Source organism: Calidris pugnax, unplaced genomic scaffold (assembly GCF_001431845.1).
Source record: "Calidris pugnax isolate Ruff unplaced genomic scaffold, ASM143184v1 scaffold68, whole genome shotgun sequence".
NCBI classification, from domain to species: Eukaryota; Metazoa; Chordata; class Aves; order Charadriiformes; family Scolopacidae; genus Calidris; species Calidris pugnax.
The window spans coordinates 5,534,522-5,562,488 of NW_015090921.1; the positions used below are offsets into that span (position 1 = coordinate 5,534,522).

A 27,967-nucleotide genomic window follows, 5' to 3' on the forward strand; every position below is an offset into this window, starting at 1 on the left:
TAATTTTAGTGTTCTCTAATAAGTACATATTTAATGGTATAAGACTTGCAAAAACATTATTCAAAGAGAGGATACAAAAGTGAGTTTAGTAGGATTTTGAGAACATTCACAAGCATACTATAAACTTGTAGATTTAAAAACCAAAGTTGAGAAGTAATGACAGCTCTCATGACATGGCCTCATTTGAATTACACATATTGAAGCAGAAGTGATACTGGGAACCCCTGCATAGGGTCTGACTTTCAGGAGAAAATGAGGACTAATATATTAAAAAAAAATAAAAAATCTACAGCAGCCCAAAGAAGCTTAACTGCACAATGATTGAAACACACACTGGTTCACAATATTTATTACAATCTATTGCTTTAGATAAACCTGCTGTTTAGTTAGTAAACCCAAACCACATTATAAGAACCAACGAAAAAAAGTTACAGCACAAACCATCTCTGTAAAAGGTATGTGATGGAGGTGAACAGAGGCACAACCGTAACCATGTAAGTAAGAGCACAATGAAGATCCTCATCTGTGAATACAGATCTCCCGGTATCTGATAATGAAGGTAAATAAAAATCAGACTTTTGAGTACTAAACATAAGATAGGTAAAAATCAGAACAATATTGTTATATCTGTATACAAAGAATACAGGGCCTTTTTAAATACCCTTCTTTCATTCTCAATGACCTGTAAACAAACTCTCCCAAACCATCTTCCCTCTGTACCTGAACTAGTATATAAAGATTTATACAGAATGTGCAAATCCAATATAAGTATTTTTAGGCTCTCTTCTTCAAATAGAAGAAATACAAGGTTAAAAACATTACCACCACAGATTCCCTCTACCCAGCCTCTGCAGAAAGACATCAGTAGCAATACTGCCCAAGACATCCAAGTACAGAAGTTGCAAAACACTGGACCAAGAAATCCACAAGAATGCATGGCATATGAACAATAAATACAAACACGTGTGGAAAGGGAAAAAACAGTTATCAAGGGAAAGTAGTAACACTGGCAAATGAAAGTAAATTAGGACTCTTGTCAGACTTGTCAGCCTACAGCAGATCCGTTCCTAAAAACTCTAACATAACAATGGTTTAAGTAAACCTATAATATTAACTGAGATCCAATTACACCTTAGGCAGACCGGTTTATTCATCTACTTGTTCGTTAAGAGGCGATATCTGGTAGTTACATGTCATGCTCCAAACTTTTTAATAATTACATATTTATAAGTATTGCTAGACCAGGATGTTGGGAGTCGAGCAGCCACTCAACTGGTTTATTTTCTACTGCTGCCTTTTCATTACCACTGCACAGATTCTTTCTGCACTGATCAAACATTTTAATATCCCTCACACCAATCTGCTATCAAGTTTGTGGAAAAATAAGTTAGATAAGAATATTACAGCCTACAAGGAGTACAGTATAATTTAGTTCTTGTAGTTAAGAACTCTGGCCCAAGAGTAATTTAAGAGCAGTACCAGCCTGAGCAGAATGCAGTTCTAGAGCATTTAAAATAGAGAGATGCTGAAATAGTCTTTTTATTCAATGCTGGAAAGCAAACCAGAGACCAAATAACTTATATATACAAATATCAAGTGTAGCCTAGAAGCTCAAGCAACAACTATAGTTCACTCCCTTCAGAAGTTGCTTTACACGGTGTTCTTTGCTTTTTCATGTGAGTGCAGATGTGGACTTAGAATAGTCTTTGACCTTTCAGTCATGCTAAGAGTGAATATATTCAGTGCAAATAACACACAAGTTAATTCAATTTACAGCTCAAACTAAAGTAAAAAGGAAAAAAAAATATGCTTACTACTGGTATCTACTGTTTGTCTATCTCCTGTGGAACGTCTTATCAGAAGGTCAGGTGATAACACTGAATATCAATAAAAAGATTCCTTTGGCCAACACTTCAACATTCCCATTACTGAGATGAAAGTAAAATTGTATTTTCTAGGTCTAGAAATAGGCACAAAAGCCTTCTCTATGCCAAACACCTGGCGGTCTCCATGCAACACTGATACAGCTGCAAAGACTTTAAAGGAATTTTCTTTTTTTGAAGAACTATTTACATACAAGGCCAAATCACAACATTGTCACCCAAAGAGGTAAGTTTTACCGTAAAACTTGACTTGTGGTGAACGCCCAAAAGTTGTCTAACAACTCATTCGCAAGGTTGGAGTGCAATACAAAACTCACTACAAAAATCAGTTTCTATTCTTCATCTGAGTACCAAGAGGTTCAGTGTAGTTGCCAGTACTATAGTAACATGGTTAAAGTCATTTTCCAGTTAATCAATATTGCCAGATAGGTTCAGTCAGTCCACAGACACAGATGACTTCTACCCAGTGTAAGAGAACCTAGCAACAAGCCTCAAAAAAATCTCAGAGGCATCAAATTCTAAGTCGACAGTTCTGAATTTCAAATGTTGTTGGGATAGTTGACCATAACAAGGTCAGGTGTCCAATGTGTTGACTTCTTTGGAGCAGAAATAATGCACAACGATTGCATTAGGGTATCGAGCAAATGCACTGTAAAGAGACAGAACACAAAAATCAACTGTCAATACAGACAAACAGTTTTCCCTATTCAAACAAGAACATCCAAGCTGTGCTGCGACACTTTCTTGTTTAAATTATACATAATATAACTTAAACAGGCCTGAATACATTCTTGAGAAAACCACACAAAAGAACTCTATGGATTTTGTAAGAGTTTCATTTTTAAAACAATAATACCTATTTTCCTGTCTATAGGCACACTTTACTTGGAAGTCACTGGTAATAATTTAAAAACTGGGTGACACGCTGACATGCTTGCCCTTCACAACCTTGTTGAATCTAACAGCATTAGAAAAATCCTAGACAATCAAAACAATACTGTATATGCAAATGAAAATTCTGATGCTACACACTAACAGCAAAAAATTGAATATGCACAGCAATAAATATATTTAGACCTATATTCATTAAAATGTTTTGTTTCCTTTCATCTGGTTTCACCAGAACCTATCATTGTGAACTCTACTGATATCTCAGTAGGACTCATTATCAACAAGGAAAACCATGAGTAAGCCAGTTGTGTGGCCTTTCACTGGAGTTCAAAAATGAAAAAGCGCAAATAAAATTTGCATTCTATACTAACTCATAATTACTTACTAGTAATGGTAGAAAAGTTATTGGCATCCACATATCAAGTGAATTAGGCATCCTAAGATAATGTAAACCAATCAGGGAACGACAAAGCTATCAGATATAGAAAACTAGTACACACATATCAGTTTCAGATTCTTTATAACATCCTTCTCAATTCTAATTAAAAAGCAGTTAGTAGGCAGTGTTCTTAGGTTTTCCAAAGTCAGTATAAAAAGCAACATTGTCTTCTAGAGTTGTGAAGTAAGAAACCTTACGAGTTTCTGAAGGGATTTTATTCTCCTTTGTTGAAAGCTGGATTGAACTCTTGCAGTAAACTTCACTGACTAAAGCTTTGATGTTTTCCCAGCCACCCAGTTGAGCGATTTATTTTGTAATTCAAACATTCTTCAAACATCTCCCTCATACTGCTGTTCTCTCTGTATATATATATATACACACACACATTCCAAGTTTTGCAAAATTCTTAGTTTAAGTGTACCAGATTCATACTTGATTCAGATTTATGGTATATGCTCTCTTACCTGTTACCTATCTTCTTCTTACATACAGTGCACACCTTTTCCTCCGTAATAATGCACTTCACTTGCTGATGCAAGATCCGCTCCTCCTGGACCTAAAAAATGAAAAATTAAAGAAAAAATTAAAACCCAAAACTTTTCAAAAAGCAATGCCACACCACAGCTCCCTTCTAGTCTGGAGAAACTGAAAAATGTCACAAAGTTTAATTTTCAGTGGCTTTATCTACATTAGCAAGTTGTACAGCACAAAAGAAGCCAGATTGTAGAGCAGAGCAGGTGCTACTGGACACCAACACGCACACTATAGGCATTGCAGGACTTTGCTTTCCACTAGCCCGGTCCCCAAACTAAGCCATTCTAACCACTAGGGGATGTTCAGGTGAACTACTGAACTGCATCATCTGGTTCAGTTTATCTGCAGGAAATCCAGCCCATGCTCTCTGAGACCATTCTGCAACGCACAACAGAGCACAGAGAGTCCAGAGACTCACAGCAAAGACACACATCTCATCCAAACAAAAATTAATGTACTTGCCATCTTCTGAAAAAGGGACATTCAACCTACTTGATGCACACTGAATCATTTCAGGTGCATTGCAGCACCACCTAGAGCACACACATTCCTCACAGGAAGCAGTTATTTTAAATATCAAACATCTGTTTGAAAATGCCATTCCAAAAAATGACAGGCAGCAGGTACTTACCCTCAGAAACTCTGCATGGAGAAGATTCTTGAGTACTTGATTAAATCTTTTCTTCTGAGCATTTTCTTCAAGGACTTTCTCTAAGAAGATTCGAATCTCACTAATCTGTGTATTTGCTGGGAGTAGGTTTATTGCCTGGAGCAAAATATACTTAGTTAGGAAAAACTAAAAAGGAATCGAGACCAAAACAGAATAGAAATTGGCATATTTAGCTCGACACTGTTACAATTCGGCTTTTTGCCTACTTCAGTACCTTCTGTCACCTTCTGCCACCAGTACAAACCGGGTACTTAAAAGCCTTTCTTACCTTGGTGGTATCCAGTTTGCTGTGATGCAGTTCCAAAACCTGCAGAGCAGCCTGCAGATTGGCTTGAGGCTCCAGCACTTCCATCTTGATTGGTCCCAGGCAATGAACACTAGGTGGGGAGAGGTACATCCGGAGCAGCGACAGATAGACCTGTTACACACAAAAAGAAAAGTTCTGAAACCACTGCACACATCCACAATGGACAGTGCTGGCAGAACCCAGCAATGGTACTAGGTAAGTTGTACCCAGGCCATTCGAAATTCCAAAGTGCTCATTTTAACAGCTCTTAACCTTAAAGCAACAAAAACCACAAAGTACTAATGATGTCCAAGGCCTTTTAAGACTTGCATTCTACACTAAAGTTTTTCTGTAAAAGTAGTTTTAATCACACCTCCCTCATTTTTCTTATATAACTCATTTATAACTTTTAGAAACCAACACTTCATTACTTTTTTACCATTAACTTTTCTGTAGATGTATGTGGAATGCACACACAGTATTTTGCCTTCCAAATTCCATCATAACTTTAGCTACACAAAATGCGCTCAACTCAGCAACAGAGTAACATTCTCAACAAAAACCTAATTTAAAAAGAAAAAAATAAAAAAACTCCAATCATCTAGTAATTCCTAAATTCCATGAGCTTATATATAGGTTCCTGTCCCCCTACACAAACCCTGAAAAAGTCTATACAGAGCGAAAACTTTAAAGTCCCTAACATGGTATATGAATAGCCTAAGACATGCTTACTGAAAAGGAAGACTGGAAAGATGAAGGTACTTACATCTTTGTTACCATCTTTGTTTCTGTCATAATGTTTATGGCAGTAGCTAGAACAGAGAAGAATCAAATGAAATGCAGGGATGGTTTTGGAACCTAGAGCATTAGTCCACAGAAATTAACATTTAAATGCTTTGACTACTGAAGCCAGCCAAGTTAGGTCACCGTACATCCAATTCTGATCAATTAACCAAGTCACACCATTTTCGCTGCTTTACAATGCTGAGAAAAGGGAGGTTTTGTGCAAGTCTCCCATTTCCAATCAACTTAAATTTTAACTAGGCTGCGTAAAAAAAAAAAAAAAAAAGATGTCTACAATCAACACATCACAGCATAAAAAGACATGTAGATATATCTAATTACTGTATGAAAATCACAAAGAGAAGGTACTCATTAGTGAGAAGGTGTTCGTTCATGTACACCACACAGCAGGGTTAAATGTCCTCTAAAAGGTAATTGCCGAAACCAGCTTTAAAAGAAACTCCAATGTTTAGCTATTCCTCTCAGTACTGCTTAATTCTATTTTCACATAAGTACTTTAGATTCACCCAGAAGGTTCCCTGACACAATATATCAAGCAAAATCTCGTAGCTTTACCAGAGGATTCTGGTAACTGAAGGAGCTTAACTTTGCATTTGGGCTAGTGGATGTTTCTCCAAAGAGAAAGGAAACAAAATAGCATACACAAGTTCACATAGAACAGGTGCGAACAAAGAAGTCATTGATGACAATCATATTGCTCTAAAGTGCAATGACAGAAGAGCATGGAAAGGTAAACCTCAAGGTGCCAGCATCATCAGCTGTAATTAAGACAGGTTTTAGGCTGGAAGAGCCTAAAAGTCAAGGAAACATGGAAACCCAGAAGATCCTGAAGGCTTACAGCATTCATGTTCCACACGCAGCAACATTTCACTACACATCTCATCCATAGGGCAGTGAGCAAACTAAGTCTTGCAAAAAAAACCCCCAAAACCAAAAAAACCCTTACCTTTCAGCCATATTGGTGTCCTTCAAAATGTGAACATAAATAAAGAGAGCTTGTTCATGCTTCCCCATACGACCCAAGAGCAGAGCACGTTCTTCTAAGAGACCTAGTAATAGCACAAAGAAGTAGTCAACAGCTACACAGAACAACAACAACATGAGCTCCATTAGTGACCAGACTAACAGAAGGAACTATGAACTGTAGTCTGAGCACAGTTACAGTAAGACTTCACACTAGTCTCAGTAACATTTTATGAATGTGAAACAACACACTTCAGATCTGTTGAGGAATTCAGGCTCATCAAATATTTTGACTACATATTTAAGTGAACAACAGCATCATGAAATACCAGGTTGGAAGGGACCTCAAGGATCACCTGGTCCAACCTTTCTTCGCAAAAGTATGGTCTAGAGAAGATGGCCCAGCACCCCATCCAGTTGAATCTTAAAAGTGATGGGAGACACCACAAGGTCTTAGGCCACAGTTACAGGAATCCTGCAGAGACTGGTAAATCCAACTGTGCCAGCAAACACAGAGTTAAGTGGCCCACAACTACAGACACAACCATCTTCTCTGCTTCTAGTTACTAGGATTCTACAAAAAGTGAAGAGGTTTTTCTGTACAATGCAATAAGCTAGGTTTTAATTAATCTATGGAAACTGAACTCACCATCAAAGGGGAAGTCACTTATTAGTCGACTAGGTTCATACCAGCTAGACTTCTCCAGAAAAAGTAAAAGCTTTTTCCGGTAATCCCCTAAGTCTCCTCCTTCCTCCCCAGCAGGCACTGGAGTTTTATCTATATGGAAGAAAACAACACAAGCTACAGTGTTACAACTATTTTGCTACACTAGTACACAGAAAAAGATAGATAAATAATTACAAGCAGTAACCAAATGCTGATTAAACTGTTACATGGACTGGGATTCTGATGCATCTGCCAAATTACATCAACTCATTAAAACACATCAAGTGGCTGATTAAACAATAGACTCCATTATTCAAGACCCTTCCCTACCCTTAACATGCAGAATTCAGGGAGCAGTAGCTGCCATTCCACTTAATAGCAAACACAGTGTCACTTGGTCCCTTAAGATGTCTAGTGAGGCAATAAACTAGAGCCTTCCCTACAAACCCACAACTTTTGTTGTTCCAGTTTCTTCACCGCTTGGGATATCTTCTTCTGGATGTGAACAGGGAAGGCTTAGAGCAATACACTGTAAAGGCTCCCCTGTGCTGTCCCCATGCCCCTGGTGTTCCCAGTGAGGCTAAGGCTAAACATACCTGAGGGGAAAGAACTTAGATACTCTTTCATTAATCCCTGCACTTTCTCACAATACAGTTGGATCAGACAGTTGTGAAACTCTGCACCGGTTTCTTCCCAGACATGAATGATGTGTTCCTGTAAATACAGAGTCAGGTTCAGTGATAGATGCTTCCTCTGGGAAGTAATTTGTTTTAAGCAAGAAAAAGTTCCATACTTTCCTTTACCAAGCTTAACTTCAGGATTTCATGTATTTCAATTATTTTTTTTCTTTGCACAACTTATAGCAAAGCTAGCATTCTCTGAGACAGCATCAGGCTCCAAAGCCTGGAGAACTAAAGCCTTATATATAACATGTTGTACTGAATGTCATGCACTACTAGAGGTTGAGTTCTTACCAGATAAGGAATTGTCAGGCTTTTAAAATTTTCTATCAAGAAACTGAGCACTTTATCTCGTGGCAAAGCTTCCACTTCAGGGAGGTCTTCTGTAAATATCTGTTAAACAAAATTTTATTCACAGCATGGTGATTTTTACTTAAATTTTAAGTACAGCAGTGTATTTTCTCTGAGGCACTGAAATCCAGCATATCATCACGCATGCCCAAAGAGTAAGCACAAGTAGTAGTAAAAAAAAAAATAAATCAGAGCAGCTTATTCAGGCACTCAGAAGTTCTCACATTTGAGATATCAACATCCCCATTTTTGCCTTAGTTAAGTGCCAAACACCTCCCAAATACAGGGAGTCAATTCTATATCAAAGAGGAAGGGGGAAAAAAGAAAGACATTTAAATACTCAATCAGGCTCTTGTGCAAAAAGCGTGACATCAACAAAATTAAATATATCAAAGGTTTCTAGTACTTGTTACAAGATAAAGTATTCCAAGGATGGAAAAGGATAATAAAAATTGAAAAGCTATCCTGTTCTATCTACTGATAATCCTACCACAATAGAAATTATAAATTATATATTTAATTGGATTTAGCATTAATACACGGCTTCTTACACTGAGTTGACCCAGTTCCATACACTGTACTAAAAATCTCAATTGCAAGCTGCCTTTTTCAACCACACTTACTTTCAGTCCATCTTCAGGAAAATCTCTTAGCACCCAGACAGAGTAGGAGAATACCAAGTGCAAGTTCTCTGTGCCTGGAACACAAAAAGCAGCAGTGCTTAATGTTAAAATCTTAAAGATCTACCTACTCGCAACACAAGCAGGTGCTTTCAGAGCCAGCAAAGCTAAATTTACAGGAAGAATCCAGTTTGTCTTTCCTCCCCATGCAAGTCAAGCAAATCACACATTCCAGGCCAAAGGCAGAACTCCTTTACTTTGCAAACACGGTTTCAAACAGAAACAAGAATTATCTCAAATATTAAACACTGCCAAATGTAAACAACTCAGACCAAAACCAAGCTCAGTTGTCTTAATCACATTCCAAAAGTCTTCCCTTACAATTTTTTTTTTTTAATAAATCAGGGTAGAAAAAGCACTGTACTTTCCACTTGTGTCATTTCCTTCAGTCCATTTCCAGCCTACCAGTCTAATGACATAGCAAACGCTCAAACACTTCATAACAAGTAGTAAAGCATCATAGTAGGAAACAACTGGCATAGAAACTACATGACATGTAGTAACTTTTCATCTTTTAAGAAAATTTAGGACCTCCCTCTCTAAAAGAATACTTTAATTTGGACAATTCAGTTCACAAAGTTTATAACACGTTAGGGAAACATGACTTTCCCCTCACCCTCCTGATGAGAACCACTGAGGGATTCACTGCCCAAATAACACAACTATACAAGAAACAGAAACCTACACCAACACTATCAAAAGGCAGCCATTGTCTGCTTTTCTTCATCCCACATCATCATCAGGAGTATGTTACTTTTTAAATATTTAAAACAAACAGCATCTTCATAGCAGCAATTTTAAAACAAAAAAAACAAAAACCAGAAGATGGATGCTATGAAGTAAAACAACTAAAATAGCCCCCAGAAGAGCCAATTTCAAAGTTTCAGACACAAAGCAGTGACTTGGCAAGTCTTGGCATTGACCATGACTAAGGTCATGGGTCAATTAATCTTCTGAATTAACAGGGCATTATATGGTAATGAATTTGCTAGCTTCACTGAGAAAATGTAAATAAAGGATAAGAAAAGTCATGGGAGTAAGTTCTCGTGTAGAACAATAGTCTAACTCCTTATAAACAAGTGTAAGATTAATCAGAATAGCTCCTTTCCAAAGCACTGATCAAGTTGCTTTTGCTGAAATCACAACCAAATCAAATATTAAGTTACAATCTACTCAAACACTCACAATGGCAGAAGGAGAGGAGGAACTCATGAAGTAACTACCAAAGTTTATAAACCAGAATACTAAAAGGCCAACATCACATCACATGACGAAAGAAAACAACTGGCTCCCTCAGCACATAACATTCAGCTGCAGGGGCGTTTATACTGAAGGTCACAGGCAAGGACCTTTTGTGCTGCCAGAATTAAAGCAGACACTGAACTTCTAAACTTTCTCAGCAACACATCCCTAGTTTATATATGAGCTATAATAGAAAGAAGTTTTGCATAACACTACTTTAACAGATAAAGAATGGTGTAATACAGAAAACTGTCTACCATCCAATCAAATAAATAATTCTCCTGTGCTTAGCTCAGCGTATATAAAGTATTTAAGTGTTTTGATGGACACGGTCAATCACAGAATCAACAATTAATATTTGCTTTGATGCACTAAACAATAAGTGCTTACTGCATTGACACACGGCAAGTATCAAATCCAAATCAGTAATACATACTTGATGACTTTCTCTAATTACCTAAGAACTATTTAAGAACATCTCATTAAATGCCCCAATACCTAGAGACAAAGATACGACTAAAGAGTTTCTACTTCACTCAGAACATAAGTGAAAGCAACTAAAAATACATCCTGCATAATTAAAATTTTAAAGATAATTAAAAAAACAACAATCATTTATTATTTAGATTAGAAGCTCATAACTACAGAGGCCACACCAAAGGGAAGGTAGAGGGAAAAATCTGTAGAAACCCCATAGTCTGAAATGCATTTATCGTCTTATTTAAGGGACTCCCAGAAATGACACTTAGCAATTAGGCAAGGCAGAACAGACAGTGCAGTTAAAAAAAACCACACACAGCTTTATATTTCTGCTATTTACTTGGGGGCAGAATCTGCAAGTGACACTCATGTAAAACATTCTGTTTATTAGCAATAGTTAACTTTGTAGATTGTTTCCACTGTATTTCATTACTCTGTAGTGAACAGACCCAAATACCCTTCTATCAAGTTTCAAGAGCTGAGCAAGAAGCAAACAGGAAAACTGATTTTCAGGAGGTTCCAAAACACAGAAGCTCCAGGAGTTTAAAAGAAATTTAGCAAGTTGCCAAGATTTTAGGAAAGTGCTCCAGACAACCTGGATTAATTACAGGTCTTAAACATCATTGAAAAAATTTAGCAAGTTGCCAAGATTTTAGAAAAGTACTCCAGACAACTTGGATTAATTACAGGTCTTAAACATCATTGATCGCAGGTAAAACAAATGAACAGCTGACATAGGTCAATCGAGATTAATTTATCAAGATGATAGATTTATTTTTTAAATAAGATTAGAAGTTTGTTTTGTAAAGCTGTATGCTGAATATAACATACCTACACTTCTCTAAGATGAGTGACATTACCAAATTACACCAACGAATAAGAAATGCAAGAGAAAGACACAGTCAGGAAAGGTTTCATTGTCATTGTAAGTAATTTATTATCATTGAATAAATATATTGCTAATAGAAGCCTGCAGTTCTTAAAAGACGTTATTATAGGAAAAAAATACCAAACTTTGCCAACAGTATAAGAGCTGAACAAAGGTATTTCCCTCATAAACCATTTGCTTCCGAAGTAATAGCGCGATACCTTTTTTAAAGAGTTGTGAATTTAGAAATAACTAGCCAGCAGTTCTTAAAAGAAGTTATTATAGAAAAAAAAATACCAAACTTTGCCAACAGTTTAAGAGCTGAACAAAGTTATTTCCCTCATAAACCACTTGCTCCCAAAGTAATAGCGCGATATCTTTTTTTAAAGAGTTGTGAATTTAGAAATAAGTAATATTATTGGATAAGAGGGGACTAGTCTCAAAAGTAGAAAAAAACAAAAAAGGACTTGCTTGATTGACTGTTCACTGTGAACTCCCAATTTCCTCCAATGATGCTGTGACCAGCAGCTACAAATGTGAGGTCACGACCTAGATCTACCCAAACACAGCAAACAAAATCTTCATACAGGCTTCTTGGTCTCAGGAAAGATACCACAACCCCAGCAACTAGAAGTTCAACTTTGAGCTGGAAAACTTAACCAACTTTCCTATTGTCAATGATGGTAAATCATCACTGGAAGAAAATTTGAAATACTACAGCACATTTTCTACCAATGGAAATTTTTAGCAGAAATAAGGACTGTTTTCCAATAATACACTCAAATTTCAACAAGACTCTTGTGAATTAATCCTTGAAGTTTGCATTATGCAAGAAACCAGACAAGATGACAAGGATACCCTTTAGCCTGATAGTCTCTAGAAAGTTGCTAAACAGGAAAGTAATGGCTAAGCCCTTCACAAAAACAATGCTCTCCTTCACACTCACCCAAATGCTGCAGATATTGCACTGTCCTCTCGTGACCCTTCAAAGGTGAGTTGGCTTTCTTTGACTGATCCACCAGTACCTGTAATGCTTTTAGAACAACAAAAAGGTTCATGCCTTTGTAACCACAAGTACCATTCCAACTTGAACAACAAAAAAAGTGCTTTTTCCCTGTTCTGCTACCGGAGACAAAACAAACACACAGACCAAACAAGTAACAGGAACAAAGACTAATCTAGTCTCAAGACAGACACAGAAAACAAAGTCTCTTCAGAATATTGCCTGCTCACTGAAAAGTTAAATCTCAATACTAGGAATACATGCTTCTATCCCTTCTCTTCTTCCTGCCCCAACCAAATACCTACCTTTCTCATGCAGACCTTTCTTCTCATACAGTATTATCAGCTCACTGTATTTGTGTGCCTTCTTTAGTACATGCTCACTTTCCTCAATGTGGCAGTGATTGTTTTCCAGACGTAGCAATGGTGCCACCAGTGCTACATTTGTCTGCAAGGAAAAAGGGAGCACTTAAACATACTTCTAATGGTCACCTCCTAAGCTTATAGCACAAAACAGGAGCTGGACAAGAGAAAAAAAAACAAAACAAAAAAAGAAGCCTTGTAGCATAAGAAAGGAGTTTAACATCTTAAAACAAGGCCCATCTTCATTTCAATAATTTGTTGGGACAGAAAGAAAACAATATATCAGAGTTACTCCCCTTCAAGAATAGAAGTAAACTTTGAAAAACATCATTGACAGCAAAGACTGTACTCTCCTGCATTTAACAGTACAAGGCAACAGGAGAAGCATTTCTTAAAACTTCAGAATACACAGGGATGGTCCTGCTGTTAGACAGATGCAGCAACCAGAAATGGACACATCTGCTTTATTGCATGAAACTAATTCCTGACCAGTGAGCAAACTGGCTAACACCAAAGTTTCACAGATCATTTTTAGAGCAAAGACAGACAGTTGAGTGAGAATTTCTGAAGCAGCTCCTTGTCCTCCTCCTTAAACATTTCAATCTGAAATTCCAACAGAGTTTGCATGGTAAAGGAAAAGTCTCTAGGTCAGGCAGAAACTCACATGGAGGTAACACTTTAACAGGGTGGTATCAATGATTTGTAGCAGCTTCTTTTTTGATTTGATCGTGGGTGTTCCTTCCATGAGCGGTGAGGTACTGGACTGATGGTCAGAATCGTTTAGCTTCTTCACCAGCTGACTTCTCTTCTGCAGGACATCAAATGAAATTTTTACAGGAAAAGACCATGTATTTCTCCTTCCCATTTCAGCAAATATAATGTACTAAGTAAAAATACTAAATTAAACCAATTTAATAACGTTTTAATCAATTGTTTCCTAAAGAATTTTTATGATTACTGACTATTCAACACATCACCTTTCCAACTACATTCAGGTGTACACATTTCTTTTGCAAGTTTACAGTTCTGCAAGATGTCCAGAGTCTTGAGAAAATAGTCAGAAGGAAACTCTTGAGAAAATAGTCAGAAGGAAACTCTTGAGAAAATAGTCAGAAGGAAACTCTTGAGAAAATAGTCAGAAGGAAACTCTTGAGAAAATAGTCAGAAGGAAACTCTTGAGAAAATAGTCAGAAGGAAACTCTTGAGAAAATAGTCAGAAGGAAACTCTTGAGAAAATAGTCAGAAGGAAACTCTTGAGAAAATAGTCAGAAGGAAACTCTTGAGAAAATAGTCAGAAGGAAACTCTTGAGAAAATAGTCAGAAGGAAACTCTTGAGAAAATAGTCAGAAGGAAACTCTTGAGAAAATAGTCAGAAGGAAACTCTTGAGAAAATAGTCAGAAGGAAACTCTTGAGAAAATAGTCAGAAGGAAACTCTTGAGAAAATAGTCAGAAGGAAACTCTTGAGAAAATAGTCAGAAGGAAACTCTTGAGAAAATAGTCAGAAGGAAACTCTTGAGAAAATAGTCAGAAGGAAACTCTTGAGAAAATAGTCAGAAGGAAACTCTTGAGAAAATAGTCAGAAGGAAACTCTTGAGAAAATAGTCAGAAGGAAACTCTTGAGAAAATAGTCAGAAGGAAACTCTGTTAACCTGAACAGAGACATTGCAGAGAAGTCAGGAGACATTTAAAACACTTGGAAAACAGTTTGGATTTTGAACTACAAGGCACAAAATCGATCCTCCTTCAGGCACAAGCTTCCTTTTAGTCTGCTATGAGTAGCAACAGAAAAATTCAGATTCCAGTTAAAACAAAGTAAAGAGGACAGAAGTTAAAATACCACTACCACTAAGCACTACAGTTCCACCTTTTAATGCATGCTTTTGACCTGTCTTTTGCATAGAATTGCCTGCACAATAGTCACCAAAGAAAAACAAAAGATCAAGTTTTCTTCAGAAGGCTACTAGAAATAAAATATTGGACTCGTATTCAGATCTGGTGCATAAGTAAATTTTGTCCACCCCTCACAAAAGTCACATGTGATGTCTCCCACATATCCGTGGGGCACCTCACATCTTCCAGTTCCCCTGCTTTCTCAGAAGTTATTGCTATAGCTTCCAACCATGCAGACAGCCCTTTACAGCTAGCATTACAGAGCTGGAGTAGGCGTGCTGCTTCCTACACAAAGCTAGCCAACGAAGTATGCCAAGACTAAATAATCCTGCTCTAAAAACAGATATAGGAACACTCACTTGAGTTAGGTAGTCTATCAGAGCTAAATGTGCCTTCTCCAGCTCTGCCCCAGAGAGCCCTGGCAGGGGGTTGGGATACTGTAGCTGTTTCCTGTAATCTGTGGGCAGGAGGTCAGGATACAGACCCATCACGTGAGTGGGATCTAAGCAAAAAATAACTAGTATTAGTAACCATTCATAACATTATTTTTGCAAACTCTTAAATATATGTAACCTTTGAACAAGCTTAGCTTTCCAACAGAGCTGTTGGTAGTCAACTTGTATATCCACCAAGGTTCCAGATAACAAAATTTGCTTATTAAAGAAATTAAGCTAAAACAAGGCTAAAGAGGCAAGAAAAAGACTGTTTCAAAGTCCAAGCGCAACAAGTTCCAAGCTGTGCACTTGGCACACCTGAAGGACAAGCCATTATTATAATCCTCTTACTGCTCTTCTCCCAGAACCCCAGCATTAACAACTCTGGCAGTAGGACAGGATTTTTAGGAACAAGCAGTGTTTTCAGAGAAGATTTACTGTGCTTTTGAAACAAGAACTGAATAGCACCTTCCGTAGCTAATGAGCACACATTTTCATGGAGTCTAAGCAAATTCAAAATTACTGCCCTCTAATTTAAGTTCAAAGTATTTTGAGTTCTCAACCCTTTTCTTCCATTGTAGTTTTTCAAAGTAAGTATGATGTCGAGTGTCTCAAAACAAGTAAAAGTTCTACATTTAAATGCACAGGGGAAGTGCTGTCACCGATAAAAGATCCTCAGTCTTAAGAACTATTCTCTGGTACAGTCCAGTCTTCAGGTATTCTTTCAATAATCCTAGCAAAAACCAGAGAAATAGCATCAGGCTATTTTAACTTCCAAAACCACAGAAAATTTTCCTGGCTTCAGCAGCTTGGTCCATTAAGGTGGAAATAGGGCTAGGGGTCCCTCAGTTTGGTCCAAGTCTAAGGATTTAGCAAATCTACAGATGTTCCTTATTTTTCATTCCAAGCTACAAGTAGGCTTCTGGCAGCTGCTGAAACCCTCAACCTCAAGGGTCTGTGTACGTGCTATGCTCACTGTAAAACAGCCTACAATACAAATATATTCTGCACAAAGGGCAAATTCATTATTTAACTCACTGACTGGAATTAATTAAGCACTATAACCAGTTTCACAAAAACCAGACAAATAGCTGCCTAGGTTATTTGCCATACAGAGGAGACTGCTCAAGACACGTCTGCACAAGACACACTGTTTTAGAGCAAAAACAAGCAGAAAACAAACAAAAAACCACAGCAAATCTACAGATGTTCCTTATTTTTCATTCCAAGCTACAAGTAGGCTTCTGGCAGCTGCTGAAACCCTCAACCTCAAGGGTCTGTGTACGTGCTATGCTCACTGTAAAACAGCCTACAATACAAATATATTCTGCACAAAGGGCAAATTCATTATTTAACTCACTGACTGGAATTAATTAAGCACTATAACCAGTTTCACAAAAACCAGACAAATAGCTGCCTAGGTTATTTGCCATACAGAGGAGACTGCTCAAGACACACTGTTTTAGAACACAAACAAGCAGAAAACAAACAAAAAACCACAATAGATTGTGAACTTTGTTTCATTCTTCCTAACCCAGGAATCTCAATGCCAGCCCAAGCACTTACCTGTACCAAGCTTGGCAAAAACTTGCATCAGATTGTGAACTTTTTTTTCATTCTCCCTAACCCAGGAATCTCAATGCCAACCCCAGCATTTACCTGTACCAAGCTTGGCAAAAACTTGCATAGATTCATCAAAGCGCTTCTGGCAGAAGAGGTTGAAGGCAAAGAGGTTCTTTATGTGGTGAATTTGTTGTCGCTTCTCACTATCTGAATCATCTTTCATTTCCTGCACACATACAAATTAATCAATTAATTAATGAACATTAATCAACAATTAATCAACATTGAAAACTCTTGGGCAAGGTAAATGAGAAGGAAACACTCTACAGAAATAACAGAGTATTATCCTTTGGAAAGAGTAAGAAGAAAAATAATCTTCCAAAGTGAACACCTATGATGGCAACTCTCAGATACCACGCTTCTTGTGTCACTGAGATAAACCTGAAGGTTTGAAAGCTACCTCTGGTTATCTATATATACTCGCTCAATCACAGCAATTATGTCTTTACTTATTTGTCTTTTCAAAATTTTTTTCTCAAGTTAGCAACACAAAATGCAATTAATTCATCTTAATGTAATTCCAGGGAAGTTTCTGAAAAAAAGCTAGAAGGTTTGAAAGCTGCCTCTGGTTATCTATACACTCACTCAATCACAGCAACTATGTCTTTACTTATTTGTCTTTTCAAAATTTTTTTCTCAAGTTAGCAACACAAAATGCAATTAATTCATCTTAATGTAATTCCAGGGAAGTTTCTGAAAAAATCAGAAAATCCTAAAACAGTATGAGCAACAGAATTAAACACACTGCTTCAGCATCTCTAAAAAATTATTATGTTTCAGGAGTAACATGAAGGGCCATTATAAGAAAAAGCTAGTCATTTGACAGAAACCACACAACTCCAAGCAAAACTGTTTACAAGCAGTCTGAAGACTTTGAAGTCCAACTGACTTCAAAGTCTAAAAGAAGATTAAATAGCTAAGAGACATAATCTTTCACACAAGATTATATCTCAAAATCTAAACCACAATAGATCAATATGGAGAAATGGCAGCACAGCACCAAAACTTAAGTCAAAAAAAGGCTAGAATTTACAAGTTTGAGCAAAGTGGACAGTAAGAAGATTAAAGTATCCAAACTAGCTACAGTTAAGCAGAAGGCAAACATCCTTTTGTGTACTTGTGCACAAGTGCATCCACTACAAACCCAAAGGTTTTTGAGTACTTACTGCCAACTGCAAAGCCAACTCAAACTGCTTGTCCTGCAGAAGCTGCTGGATCTGCGTGGCTATGGACACCGGAATGAGCCGCCACACAAAGTGATTACTTGCCACATATATAATATTCGTGCTGGAAACAAGACAAAAAGGTCATTTACTAAAGTCCAGCACTGAGAAAGAAGCAATTCCTTATCTGAAAAAAAACCCCAATCCTGGTTAATAAACACATGGATCAATCAGATACAAGGGCAACTTGAGAAATATTGCAAAGAAGAAGAATGTATCTCCAGTGATCAAAAATTCCCAAAGACACTCAACTCTGACACTTACTCTTCAAGGTATGGCCTCCACCCATCTTTTCATAAAAAACAACAGACTGCTTCAATGCTACTTCTTAAGCTGAGGGAGTTAGAAAAGCTCTTCCTCCCCAAGTTTTCCAGAGTGCTACCATACACCCAAAAAAAGTAATAATCAGTTATACTAAATACCCTCCAGAGGTGATGAAGCGTGGTCTCTGCAGCTCAATACTCTGTACCAGCAGCCGGGGTTCAAAAGTGCGGATCTCCACGTACCTTGGCAGAACAGCAATGATGTAGGGAGGCTGGTGTTCTATTAATGAAACAAGTGAAAAATGTAAATTGATTGTTCTCAAGTATTCCTTAAAACAATCCGTGACTTAAAGCCAGGCTTCTCTTCAATTTTTTTTTTCCCCCTTGAAATGTGTCCCTTTTTTACTTATTAATGAAAAATGTAAATTGATTGTTCTCAAATATTCCTTAAAACAATCCATGACTTAAAGCCAGGCTTCTCTTCAATTTCTTTTTTTTTCCCTTGAAATGTGTCCCTTTTTTACTTATTAAAAACAAAGCTCAATCTCCCAAGGCTGACAGCAGTTTGCTAACAGACTACAACCAGGCTTTTTGTTCATCTTTCAACATAAGGAATTTCTGTGGTGCTCAGGTGCCCAGAAATATAGTGCGTAAACACACTACCTTCAATCTCAAACCTTTTCCATAAAAGACATGCAATATGCCTGTTTTCTGAGGAGACAGGCATGCAGGCTACAAGCAAAGGAAGGAAAGAAACAAAAATAGACACATCAAGCACTCCACAGAGTACAACTTGAAATACTTTAGAACCTGTCACGCTGAAAATCCAGCTAACGATTTTGTCATATACAAAGCAGGTTTAAAACAACATTACTGCTAATTCTCACCCATGGCTATAGGAATATCTGTCCAATTCAAGGCACATTTCTGAGTACAGATCCCTTCTTCGTTGAGCACAACTGTTAGATCATCTTGGCCAACTGCAACTTTTCCATCTGCTACAGGTGCTACCAATGGTTCCAGCTGCTTCCCGGTAGGAAACAGTTCTTTGATGGATCCTTTTCCATCCACCTGGGATAAAAAGAAAATAAAAAACCTGTTGTTGAAAATAACCTTTATTTCAAACATTTATTACATAAGACCAAAGCCAAAAAACCCCTAGAGGGATTTACAACCCAGATTAACGACTAACAGGATGTGTGCAATTTTAAAGAGTAGCAATATAACTTTCTGCATATCATCATTTATATTGCTTGTACGTCATTTGGAAAGAAAGAATTAGTACTTTTGTGTCTGAGATGATGCAGTCCTGTTACTATAACAGTAGCTGAGCATATAATTCATACAGGTTTATAAAATGCATAGCACGGTAGCAACATCAGTTAAAGTGTCCAAACACTTCTTGATGTGACCAGAGGATTTTGTTTAGGCCAAAATTTTAACATGATTCTATTCGGGCATGAGTGAGCATTATCACACATAAAACAAACAAAAAAACCTAGCAAGGTGCCTAGCCTTTTTCCCCTGCCCTAGTGGGGGGGCCACATGTTGTCTAGGTAACTGAACCCACCCCCAACAAATAAAAAAAACAAATAATCCAAAAAGCTGTTCCATGAGCTGATCTAAGAACAGGCAGGAATCAACATCTGCAGAAAGGCATCACTTCTGCGAGCGGTGTCAGTTTGAAGTGACTGTAAAAATTAATGTGCAGTTTTCCTGTTGTACAGATCAGTGTTACCACCCATGTATGTACATGTATTTATGAGTGGTGCACCTCATCTTCAGTCAATTGTAAGGGCAGAAGAGAGAATTAAATATAGCTGTCAAATGAAGCATAAGTGGAAACTGCAATATTAAATTGATGACAGTAAATTTAAAGACTTTCAAACTGAAATGACTTCAGTTCAACAAGAGAATCAAAAAAAAAAAAGAAAAACAGTTAAGCTCCATTGTCTGCCAGATAAGAAGATATTCTTAGTCCTTTTTCCCTTTTAGAGCCATCTCTTTGCTTAATACATTAAATAAAATGCAAACTGAGCTTACATAAACTGCTGCCAAACCAAAATCTATCTCTTCTGATGCCCTTCGTCTGCAAGAGCTTCAAACACTGTTTTCAACAGCAATAAACAGAAGATCAATTCCTGACAAAACATCAGGTTAAAGGGACAGACTTAGACTGCCCTTCCAAAACCACATATAGCAAGAGCACCAGATGCTGTTTTTCATAAATGTCTGTTAGATAAATCCCTGAGCACAAAGACAGCCTCTGTTGTGTCTACAGCTATCCAAATCCTCTTTAACACTGTATTGCAAACCCCAGTCTTACCCGTATCAGGTAATAGTCCCTCTTGAAGCCTACACAGATGGAGTTTTCACACCAGGCCATAGACTTGGGTACATCAGGTACGCTGAAATCTCCCTGAGGAAAACAGGGAAAACAGGTTAAAATTGCTGTTACAAGAGAAAAGCAGAAGTCAAATCTAGCAACACAGAGTGTAAAAGAAAGTACTGTTAATTGACATTGTATTCCCTACCACACACGCCTGACGTGCTGGTCAAGGAATGGCAGTATTCAATTAAAAGGCGAGATTCCTGCACAGTAAAGAGGCATGCCCAGAATTAGCTGGTAGTTTTCTAGAAGACCAGCATAGCTGAAAAATTCTCTACCCATTTCCATTGCTTATTTTTATCATTGTGGTATTCACAAGTGCAATTTTCTATACTTCTTGTCAGTAACTACCTTCTGACTTTATGACATACCTGGAAAACTGCTGCACACTAGCACGTTTCACTGACTTGCAAGCATGCTACAACCAGAATGTTAAAATAGAACACAGCCTTTGATTTAAGTTATGAACCTGTATTAATGCCATTAATTGTGCTTTCAACCGTTTATTTTCGCTTTGATTTGCTGCTGCTTTGTCAAATCACTGCAGAACCAACCGGAGTCAGTCTGCTAAAAGTCTTCAGTGCTTCTGAGTAACAGGGACTGCACAGCAAGCAGTGAAGAGCAACTGCACTCCCTGCTGAGACTACAGAAACAACACAACTCACCTGCAGCTCATGGAACTCTCTGTCCTTCCAAAAATAAAGTTGTAGCTTCTTCCGCACTGCCACGCACATTCTCAGCACCTCTTCCCCGGTATCTGACTGCTGTGAAAGTAGACAGGCTTAACTCACAGGCACTCACAAAATAAGAGGCAAGTAAGATAATAAAGGGCCAAAAGAATCCCCAGCCTGAAGCAAAGTTGTCAGATGAAGAGTAGCTTTGTTTAACCATGCCAGAAGGGCATTGCCTAAACAAGGAAGCACAGAGAGAAGGGGGGCGGGATACTTAAAAATGAACTTTGGCAGGGATTGTGACAGCAAGGAAATACAAAAAAAAAAAAAAGCACAAAGAGCACCAAAGACATACAGACACGAACAGAAGATAAGTATAGAGAGCTATCAGCCCAGCCCTGATGACTAGGATAAATAGCTTGAACTCTATGCAGTGTAGGAGAGGGGAGGAAATGGAACAACGCAATGCTGACAGATAAAAACATTAATAACTATTTAATATTCTAGCCTATAGGAAAAGTTTCTTGGCAAGAAATAATAGAAAATCTAAGTGCCTGTACACACAAACAACAAGGCACTTTGGAATGGCCAGATTTAAAGGTGCTTTGAAAGTCATTACTAGTTTTAACACCTAGAAAACCTTAAGTACTTACTAGAAAATACTAACACTAGGCTCCCATGGTGCAAAGACATAAAAAGTGATAAAGAGCACTAAGCCATCTCTTCTGGTTATGAATAAAGTTTCTGAATAGGTAGGCTAAGAAACTCACTTGGACAGAAGTGAGTAATTTAATAAATCAAAGCATATGAACTGAGAATTGCTACACCTTATAGAACCATTTTATGGCCTGAATCTACCACAACGGCCCTGGGACGACTCCTTAGGCCAATACTGTTTAACAGAAACAAAAATATAATAAAGACAGTGATGGAGATGTTTGGCAAAGGAAACTATTATGACCTAGATTTAAGGGAAGGAAACAGCTTTTATATTGGAAGATGACCTTTCAAAGAAGAACCCAATCAAATTAACCACAGGATATGCAAATGCCTTGCAATTTTGTGTCAGGAGATTAAAGGCTACAATCATAACAGGCAGAGGAAGACATCTTATGAAGCACAGGAAAAAACTAAGTTGACTACATTAAAAACTGTTGCCTTAAACAAAGCTTCAACATCCATTATGTGCTAATTTTAAAAAGCACTAGTACCCAAACAACTTGTAACACAAAATTAACAAACCTAATCCATACAGCGACATAAAAAACTTATTCTTATTACAAACAGCAAGGACATTTGTGCTGTTGTGCACCTCCTCTTACCTGTAGGTCACAAGTGAAGAGAGATGCACCTTTTGCCTTGGAAACTGTGGTGATTTGTTGAAACGTCAACAGGTCATGGACATAAATGTTATTTTCTGTTTTAAACAAAATTCCAATTATTATTCAATATTTAATACATGTAGAGCTCATTGCCTATTCAAATAAATTATCACATTTTACATTTACATAAAAAGAAGAACTTGTGAAACTAAGAGCTGCAAGAAAGGAAAAGGAATGTTTTCCCAAAAGCTGAAAAGTAAGTGCTGAAGCACATACAAAACCAAAATAACAAATGCAGAAAAAACAACTAACACCAGCATTGGCCAAATTACATGAGGGTACTGAGAACACGTGCTACCCAAGAAGAGGAAGTGGGAGTGGAAGGGACAGCAAGCAGGTCAGAGCAGAGCAAGTTCATGATGGAAGACTGTAGAATAAAGACCATTTTGAACTGGCTCCTGAAATTAGTGGAAAGTGAAGAGTTTCAAATGGAGGGTACTGTGGTCAAGTTTTTGTACGCACGAGGACGCAGGCAGCAGAAATCTACGCATGCTGGAGTCGGAAGAGCCGGGACTTGGAGATCATAAAGAAGGGAGTAGCAACATAAGCAAGAAAAGACATAGGAAGATCATAAGGTTTGCCAGCCAGAGACAAGCAAACTCAGATCTTCCACAAGATGGTAAAAGATCACCATCTGCATATAGATTGAATTTGGTGTAACACATCAACAGTAGGTCTCATATATCAAACAAGTTTGGACAGAAGTTTTAGCCCCTCTCATGCGGTGCACACACATACACATGCATGTAAGTATATATGTATATATACACATGCCAACACAAACTATATATATAAACACACACATGTATATATACACACATGCTTTAGCACACATATGTATATTTTCATTTTTAATTGCAAAACTTAGCATTAATACTTTGTTCTCCAAGCTGGCTTACAACAAGCAAAGCTGCCTCTCAATCTATGCTGCACAATGCTTCCTCTGCAAACTGAAAAAGCCTAAATCCTACCCAATGACTTTTCAACAACTAGACTACTACGCAGGTGTGTAGAAAGGGTGCCACGTTCAGCCAAGTAACTGCATCAAAAAGAGTTCATTAAACATTAAAACATTTTCTTCACTTACCTAATAGACTGACCAGAATTTTAAACTGAGAAACAACGTGAATCTGAAAGAAAGAATTCTATTAGTGAACTCCACTCAAAGTAAACCTCTGAAAAAGGCTTGATTATAGATAGTCTAAGGAAATGCATCTTAGATACTCCCAAAATAATGAAAACAGCAGATATTTATGCACAACCTTCCTCCAGCTATTGCAACCCCTTTCACTTATAGTCACTTTTTACAAGCAAACACACAGAGCTTGCAGCCTAAGCTGGTAAAAAAATGATGTAAGTGGTATGTTACTAGTACAGAAGTACTTCTAAAGTATATGCAGAATGTTGCTGAAAGAGGCTGCATAACCTTTGAGGTAAGTGCTTTCCTAAGTATCAACATAATAGAGTGAAAGATCACCCAAAAAAAAAAAAAAGAAATGGTAGTGAGATTGGAAGTGGATAATCAATTACTTTAGTTCTACATTCCAAGCAAGAAGAATTACATTCACATTTTATCAGAGTCAAATTATATATTACACTCTGTTGGTGTATTACCATATTTTTTACAAATATTCTCAGTCAGAGCAGCTGAAGATTTATTGCTAACAACAGCATTTCATAAAAGCCAAAAATAAAGCTTTAAGTTCCAATTCTTTCTTTTCTGCTTTATCAACCAAACCAAGCTTATTCCTGTTATGGGAAGAATGGACAAAAACACCAGGTTGTATCACCTCTAGAAGAACCTATAGTTTTGGGGAATTTTTTTTGTTAAGCTTAGTAGAAACTTCAGAAGTACATTTGATATTTCATTTCTTGGCTGAAAAAACTGGGAAACTGTCCCCTCACCAAGAAGATAGTATTTCCTACCTGCTGAATCTTTTTTGAGAAGTTCTTGTTGGATTTCTCTAGTGTCACTTCAAACCTATTGCAACCTACCAGAAAGATTTGAGAGATTATGTAAGCTGAAGTTGCCCTTAAATTTATGACTGCATATATATTATACTAAATAGATTACAAAGAATTATGGAAACAAACTTGGCCACTTAACACTAAAAGAATAACTTTTCTAACATATCTGTGCTATCTTTTACTTAATAGCTAAATGCATCAGAAGGTCTTCTACATAGTCAGGTGAAAATGTAAATTACACTTCTTGTGCCCATCCGAGGGCCTCATCAATAGTTACATTTTTGTCTTGTTGGAATTTTATATTACAAGAATTATATTTAAGCATTTTGAAACCCAGAGATACAAAAAATACTCATAAAGACTTTATCCACATCAATCAAATATCAGCAATTTAAATTGCTAGGGAGCACATCACTGCAAAGTAGACAAGGAATAAACACTACACCACAAGGGTTTAAAAGGAGTTTTAGGGATAAAGACTTACAGACACTTTCTGATGACATAACCTCTCCTGGCATTGATGCAAAAAAGGGGGAGAAATTTACCACATGAGATAAGACACTAGCAACTCAAGACTAGCATGTTCTGATTGGAACAGACAGCCTACAGGTTTAGAAAAGCAAACTGAATTCAGTCTCCAGAATACAAGTAGCTACAAAGAATATATTTCCAAGAGCTGATGGAAACAGATGCTTTTTTTTTTTTATTTCCTGTCCCACACTACACAACATTACTGTGTTCAATAACATCAGTTTCTACATAATAGCAGATAATGCAAAATACAAATCTGTTTAGTGAAAATCAATTTTAACTAAACCAATTATAGAATAGTTCTATTTGTGGCATCTCTAGCATAGGCTATAAACACTTATGACTGTCAAAGAGGCAGGGAGAAGAATAAACACATGACAGAACTATTTCAGAGGGATCCCTCTTCCCCACCCCTTGATGCTCGTGGACCCACTGAAGAAAGTTGCTCTTTCACTAATCCAGTCCTTCATTAACAGAAGACATCAAGCTTCTGGCAATTTGCACATCACACTGCTTTTGTGCATGTTTGTGCACTCTACTCACAAAAATTACACTAACTTAATAAATTCAAACATATGGAGATCTGATATAAAACATACTTTAAAACAGAAAAATAAAAGGCTAATATTACTTGCTATCTTTCTTAATAATATAAATGGTACATACATTTTCATGAAAGATCCCACACAAATATTCATTCAACTTTACATAGGAAAGAATCAGCGACTGAACACACTTGTGCTAACATCACTACAGCCTCTTAAAAGGCAGGAAATAAAAAGAATGTAATCAACTTTTTGTGTCATTCTTAAAATCAACTTACCTGCATCTTTCTTGATCCTGTAAAGCAGAAGATGCCCTTGTTTGGTACCAACAAGGAGCCATTCTTCTACAAAGACAGGGAAGAAAAAGAGCCTAATTAGTTTCAACGAAGTCCTTCCAAGTCAAGTTACACTTATCACAACACTTGGAAACTTGTTTCGAACACTAGAGGACCTTCTATCCTCTTTCTGGTGGAAGTGCTCAAAGTAGTTTTCATTCTGAGAAGGGAACAGAGAATACAGCCCAGACACCACATGCCACTTGTTTATACAAAGGTAAAGAAGAAAACGATTGTTATCTTGTGTGCAATCAAAAGAGGCACTTAACTATTTTCAGAAACTACTACCTCCCAGAGAGAACACTACTACATAATGGGAAGAACTGTCAGGAAAAAAAAAACAACAAGGAGTTCTATGTGCATTTGTTTGGTTGTTTTGGGTTGGTTTTTTTTTGTTTCTTTGTTTTTTTAAAAAATAGTTACTTTTTTAAAAGAACTCTCTGAAATAGTCAGGAATGCCTGGAAGGGCAGTGGCAGCTTTGCCCAAGTTTGAATCCAAGGGATTTGAATCCCTTGGATGACCAGCAGTCATTCAAGATTGATAAAAGAGAACTTTTTTACACACAAAATTCTGTGGTGGAGTTTTATACTCTTCCTATTTACAGCGTTTATAGCATATGAAATGAATAGAATCTTTATTGGGTCATGAAATAAGACTGAAATTCACCCTTCTTGTGAACATCATATAGGTAAGAAGCATACACAATGTTTCTTTCTATATCTAGTATTCTCTCATTACCAAAGACGTTTGTCTTTTAATAAAATCTTGTTTCCTGCAAGATTTTTCTTCCACTATTTGGTAGAAAAGCTGTAGAGCCAGAATTACACGTCTTTTTACATAACCACACTGTCACAAACCTGTGGGTTTAGACTTTGTTCTACTTCAGCAAAATAAATGCTTTCAAAGAGATAAAAGCCTCAAAGCAGGAATAAACTCTCTTCACATCTTCTCTGCTACACGACTCCAGCATAAACAACTCAAGTTTCAGTGTGGCACTACTAATCAGGTTATAATTTTGTTCTTAGATTAAAGGGGCCACAATTCTGCGGTGTCTGAAGGTTTTTTTTTCTAATTTCCAATTTTGTGCCACATTAGTACCTCTGATGGGAACTGCTCAAGCCGCCTGAAAAGCCTAATCAAGCCTTATCATTATGACAGCTGGTGCAATCAGCTGACCAAAACCTTGACTGTTAAGCCTGCCCAAAAAAAAAATAACCTACATTTACATGCCACTAACACATGCAAACAGACTCTAAACCGAAGACCTCAACACACCACTGTCTTTCCGAGATAAATTTTAGTCAAGACACAGGCAAGTATCTCTGGGTTTCCTTGCTTTTACGCAGGAAAGGAACCGGCCGGCAGCTACAGCACCGGGAATGATGGCAGCCTCCTCCTCAGCGGCACTGAGGGTAAGGCTGCGGGCCGTGGGTGACCACCGGCACCCCGGCGAGCGGAGCTGGGCCCCGGTAGCCCCTCGGCTGCAGGCACCGAAGCCAACGCAACGAGCCGAAAGGCGGGGAGACGCTCCCCGCACGCCCAGGCCTGCGAGGCGGCAGGGCCACCGGCCGGGGACCGAGCGACACGGCCACCCCAGGGCCCCCCCCAGGGACGAAGACCGGCTTGAGGGGACGCCCCGGCCGCCCGGGACGGGAGAGAAGAGCGGCTCAGGGGCGGCAGCGCCGCGGCCCCCTCCGCGGCTCACCCCAGGCCGCCAGGCAGTCGATCTGCAGCGGCAGCTTCTCCAGGATCGGCACATGCTCGAAGGCGTCGTGCATGGCGGTGGTGGCGGCGGCTCCTCCAGGCCCGGCTACCGCAGCGCCCGCCGACTCGAGAGAGGCAGACCGGCGGCCGCGGTGGGACGGCCCTGACAGAAACGCCGCCGCCGCCGGCCCACAGCACCCCGCC

General features: G+C 38.0%; 1 protein-coding gene across 2 annotated transcripts; it reads right to left on the reverse strand.

Moving 5' to 3' along the window:
• Positions 1-27,958, reverse strand: VPS39 (VPS39 HOPS complex subunit). Of its 2 annotated transcripts, XM_014950297.1 has the most exons (26): positions 27,765-27,958; positions 26,002-26,067; positions 25,132-25,158; positions 24,606-24,670; positions 23,767-23,809; positions 22,620-22,714; positions 21,292-21,390; positions 20,564-20,656; positions 19,125-19,308; positions 18,397-18,517; positions 17,918-18,038; positions 16,788-16,917; positions 15,054-15,196; positions 13,468-13,611; positions 12,747-12,888; positions 12,385-12,471; positions 8,792-8,865; positions 8,112-8,210; positions 7,734-7,851; positions 7,120-7,248; positions 6,454-6,556; positions 5,470-5,515; positions 4,686-4,835; positions 4,379-4,513; positions 3,678-3,769; positions 1-2,532 (listed from the first exon to the last, which is right to left on the reverse strand). In XM_014950297.1, the coding sequence occupies exons 1-26, from the start codon at positions 27,835-27,837 to the stop codon at positions 2,457-2,459; spliced, it is 2,655 nt and encodes an 884-aa protein (XP_014805783.1). In that variant the 5' UTR covers positions 27,838-27,958; the 3' UTR covers positions 1-2,456. The 2 variants fall into 2 exon arrangements, with proteins under 2 accessions (XP_014805783.1, XP_014805785.1); XM_014950299.1 differs by lacking the exon at positions 25,132-25,158.
• Between the last annotated feature and the right edge of the window lie 9 nt (positions 27,959-27,967).

Bases quoted from the DNA above. Each gene is read 5' to 3' on its own strand.
- VPS39 (XM_014950297.1), bottom strand. From the start codon at position 27,837: ATGCACGACGCCTTCGAGCATGTGCCGATCCTGGAGAAGCTGCCGCTG. The intron at 26,068-27,764 runs GTGAGCCGCGGA...CTGTCTTTGTAG, and splicing joins CGACTGCCTGGCGGCCTGGG to AAGAATGGCTCCTTGTTGGT. The intron at 2,533-3,677 runs GTAAGAGAGCAT...GTCTCTTTACAG, and splicing joins AAGAAGAAGATAGGTAACAG to TGCATTTGCTCGATACCCTA.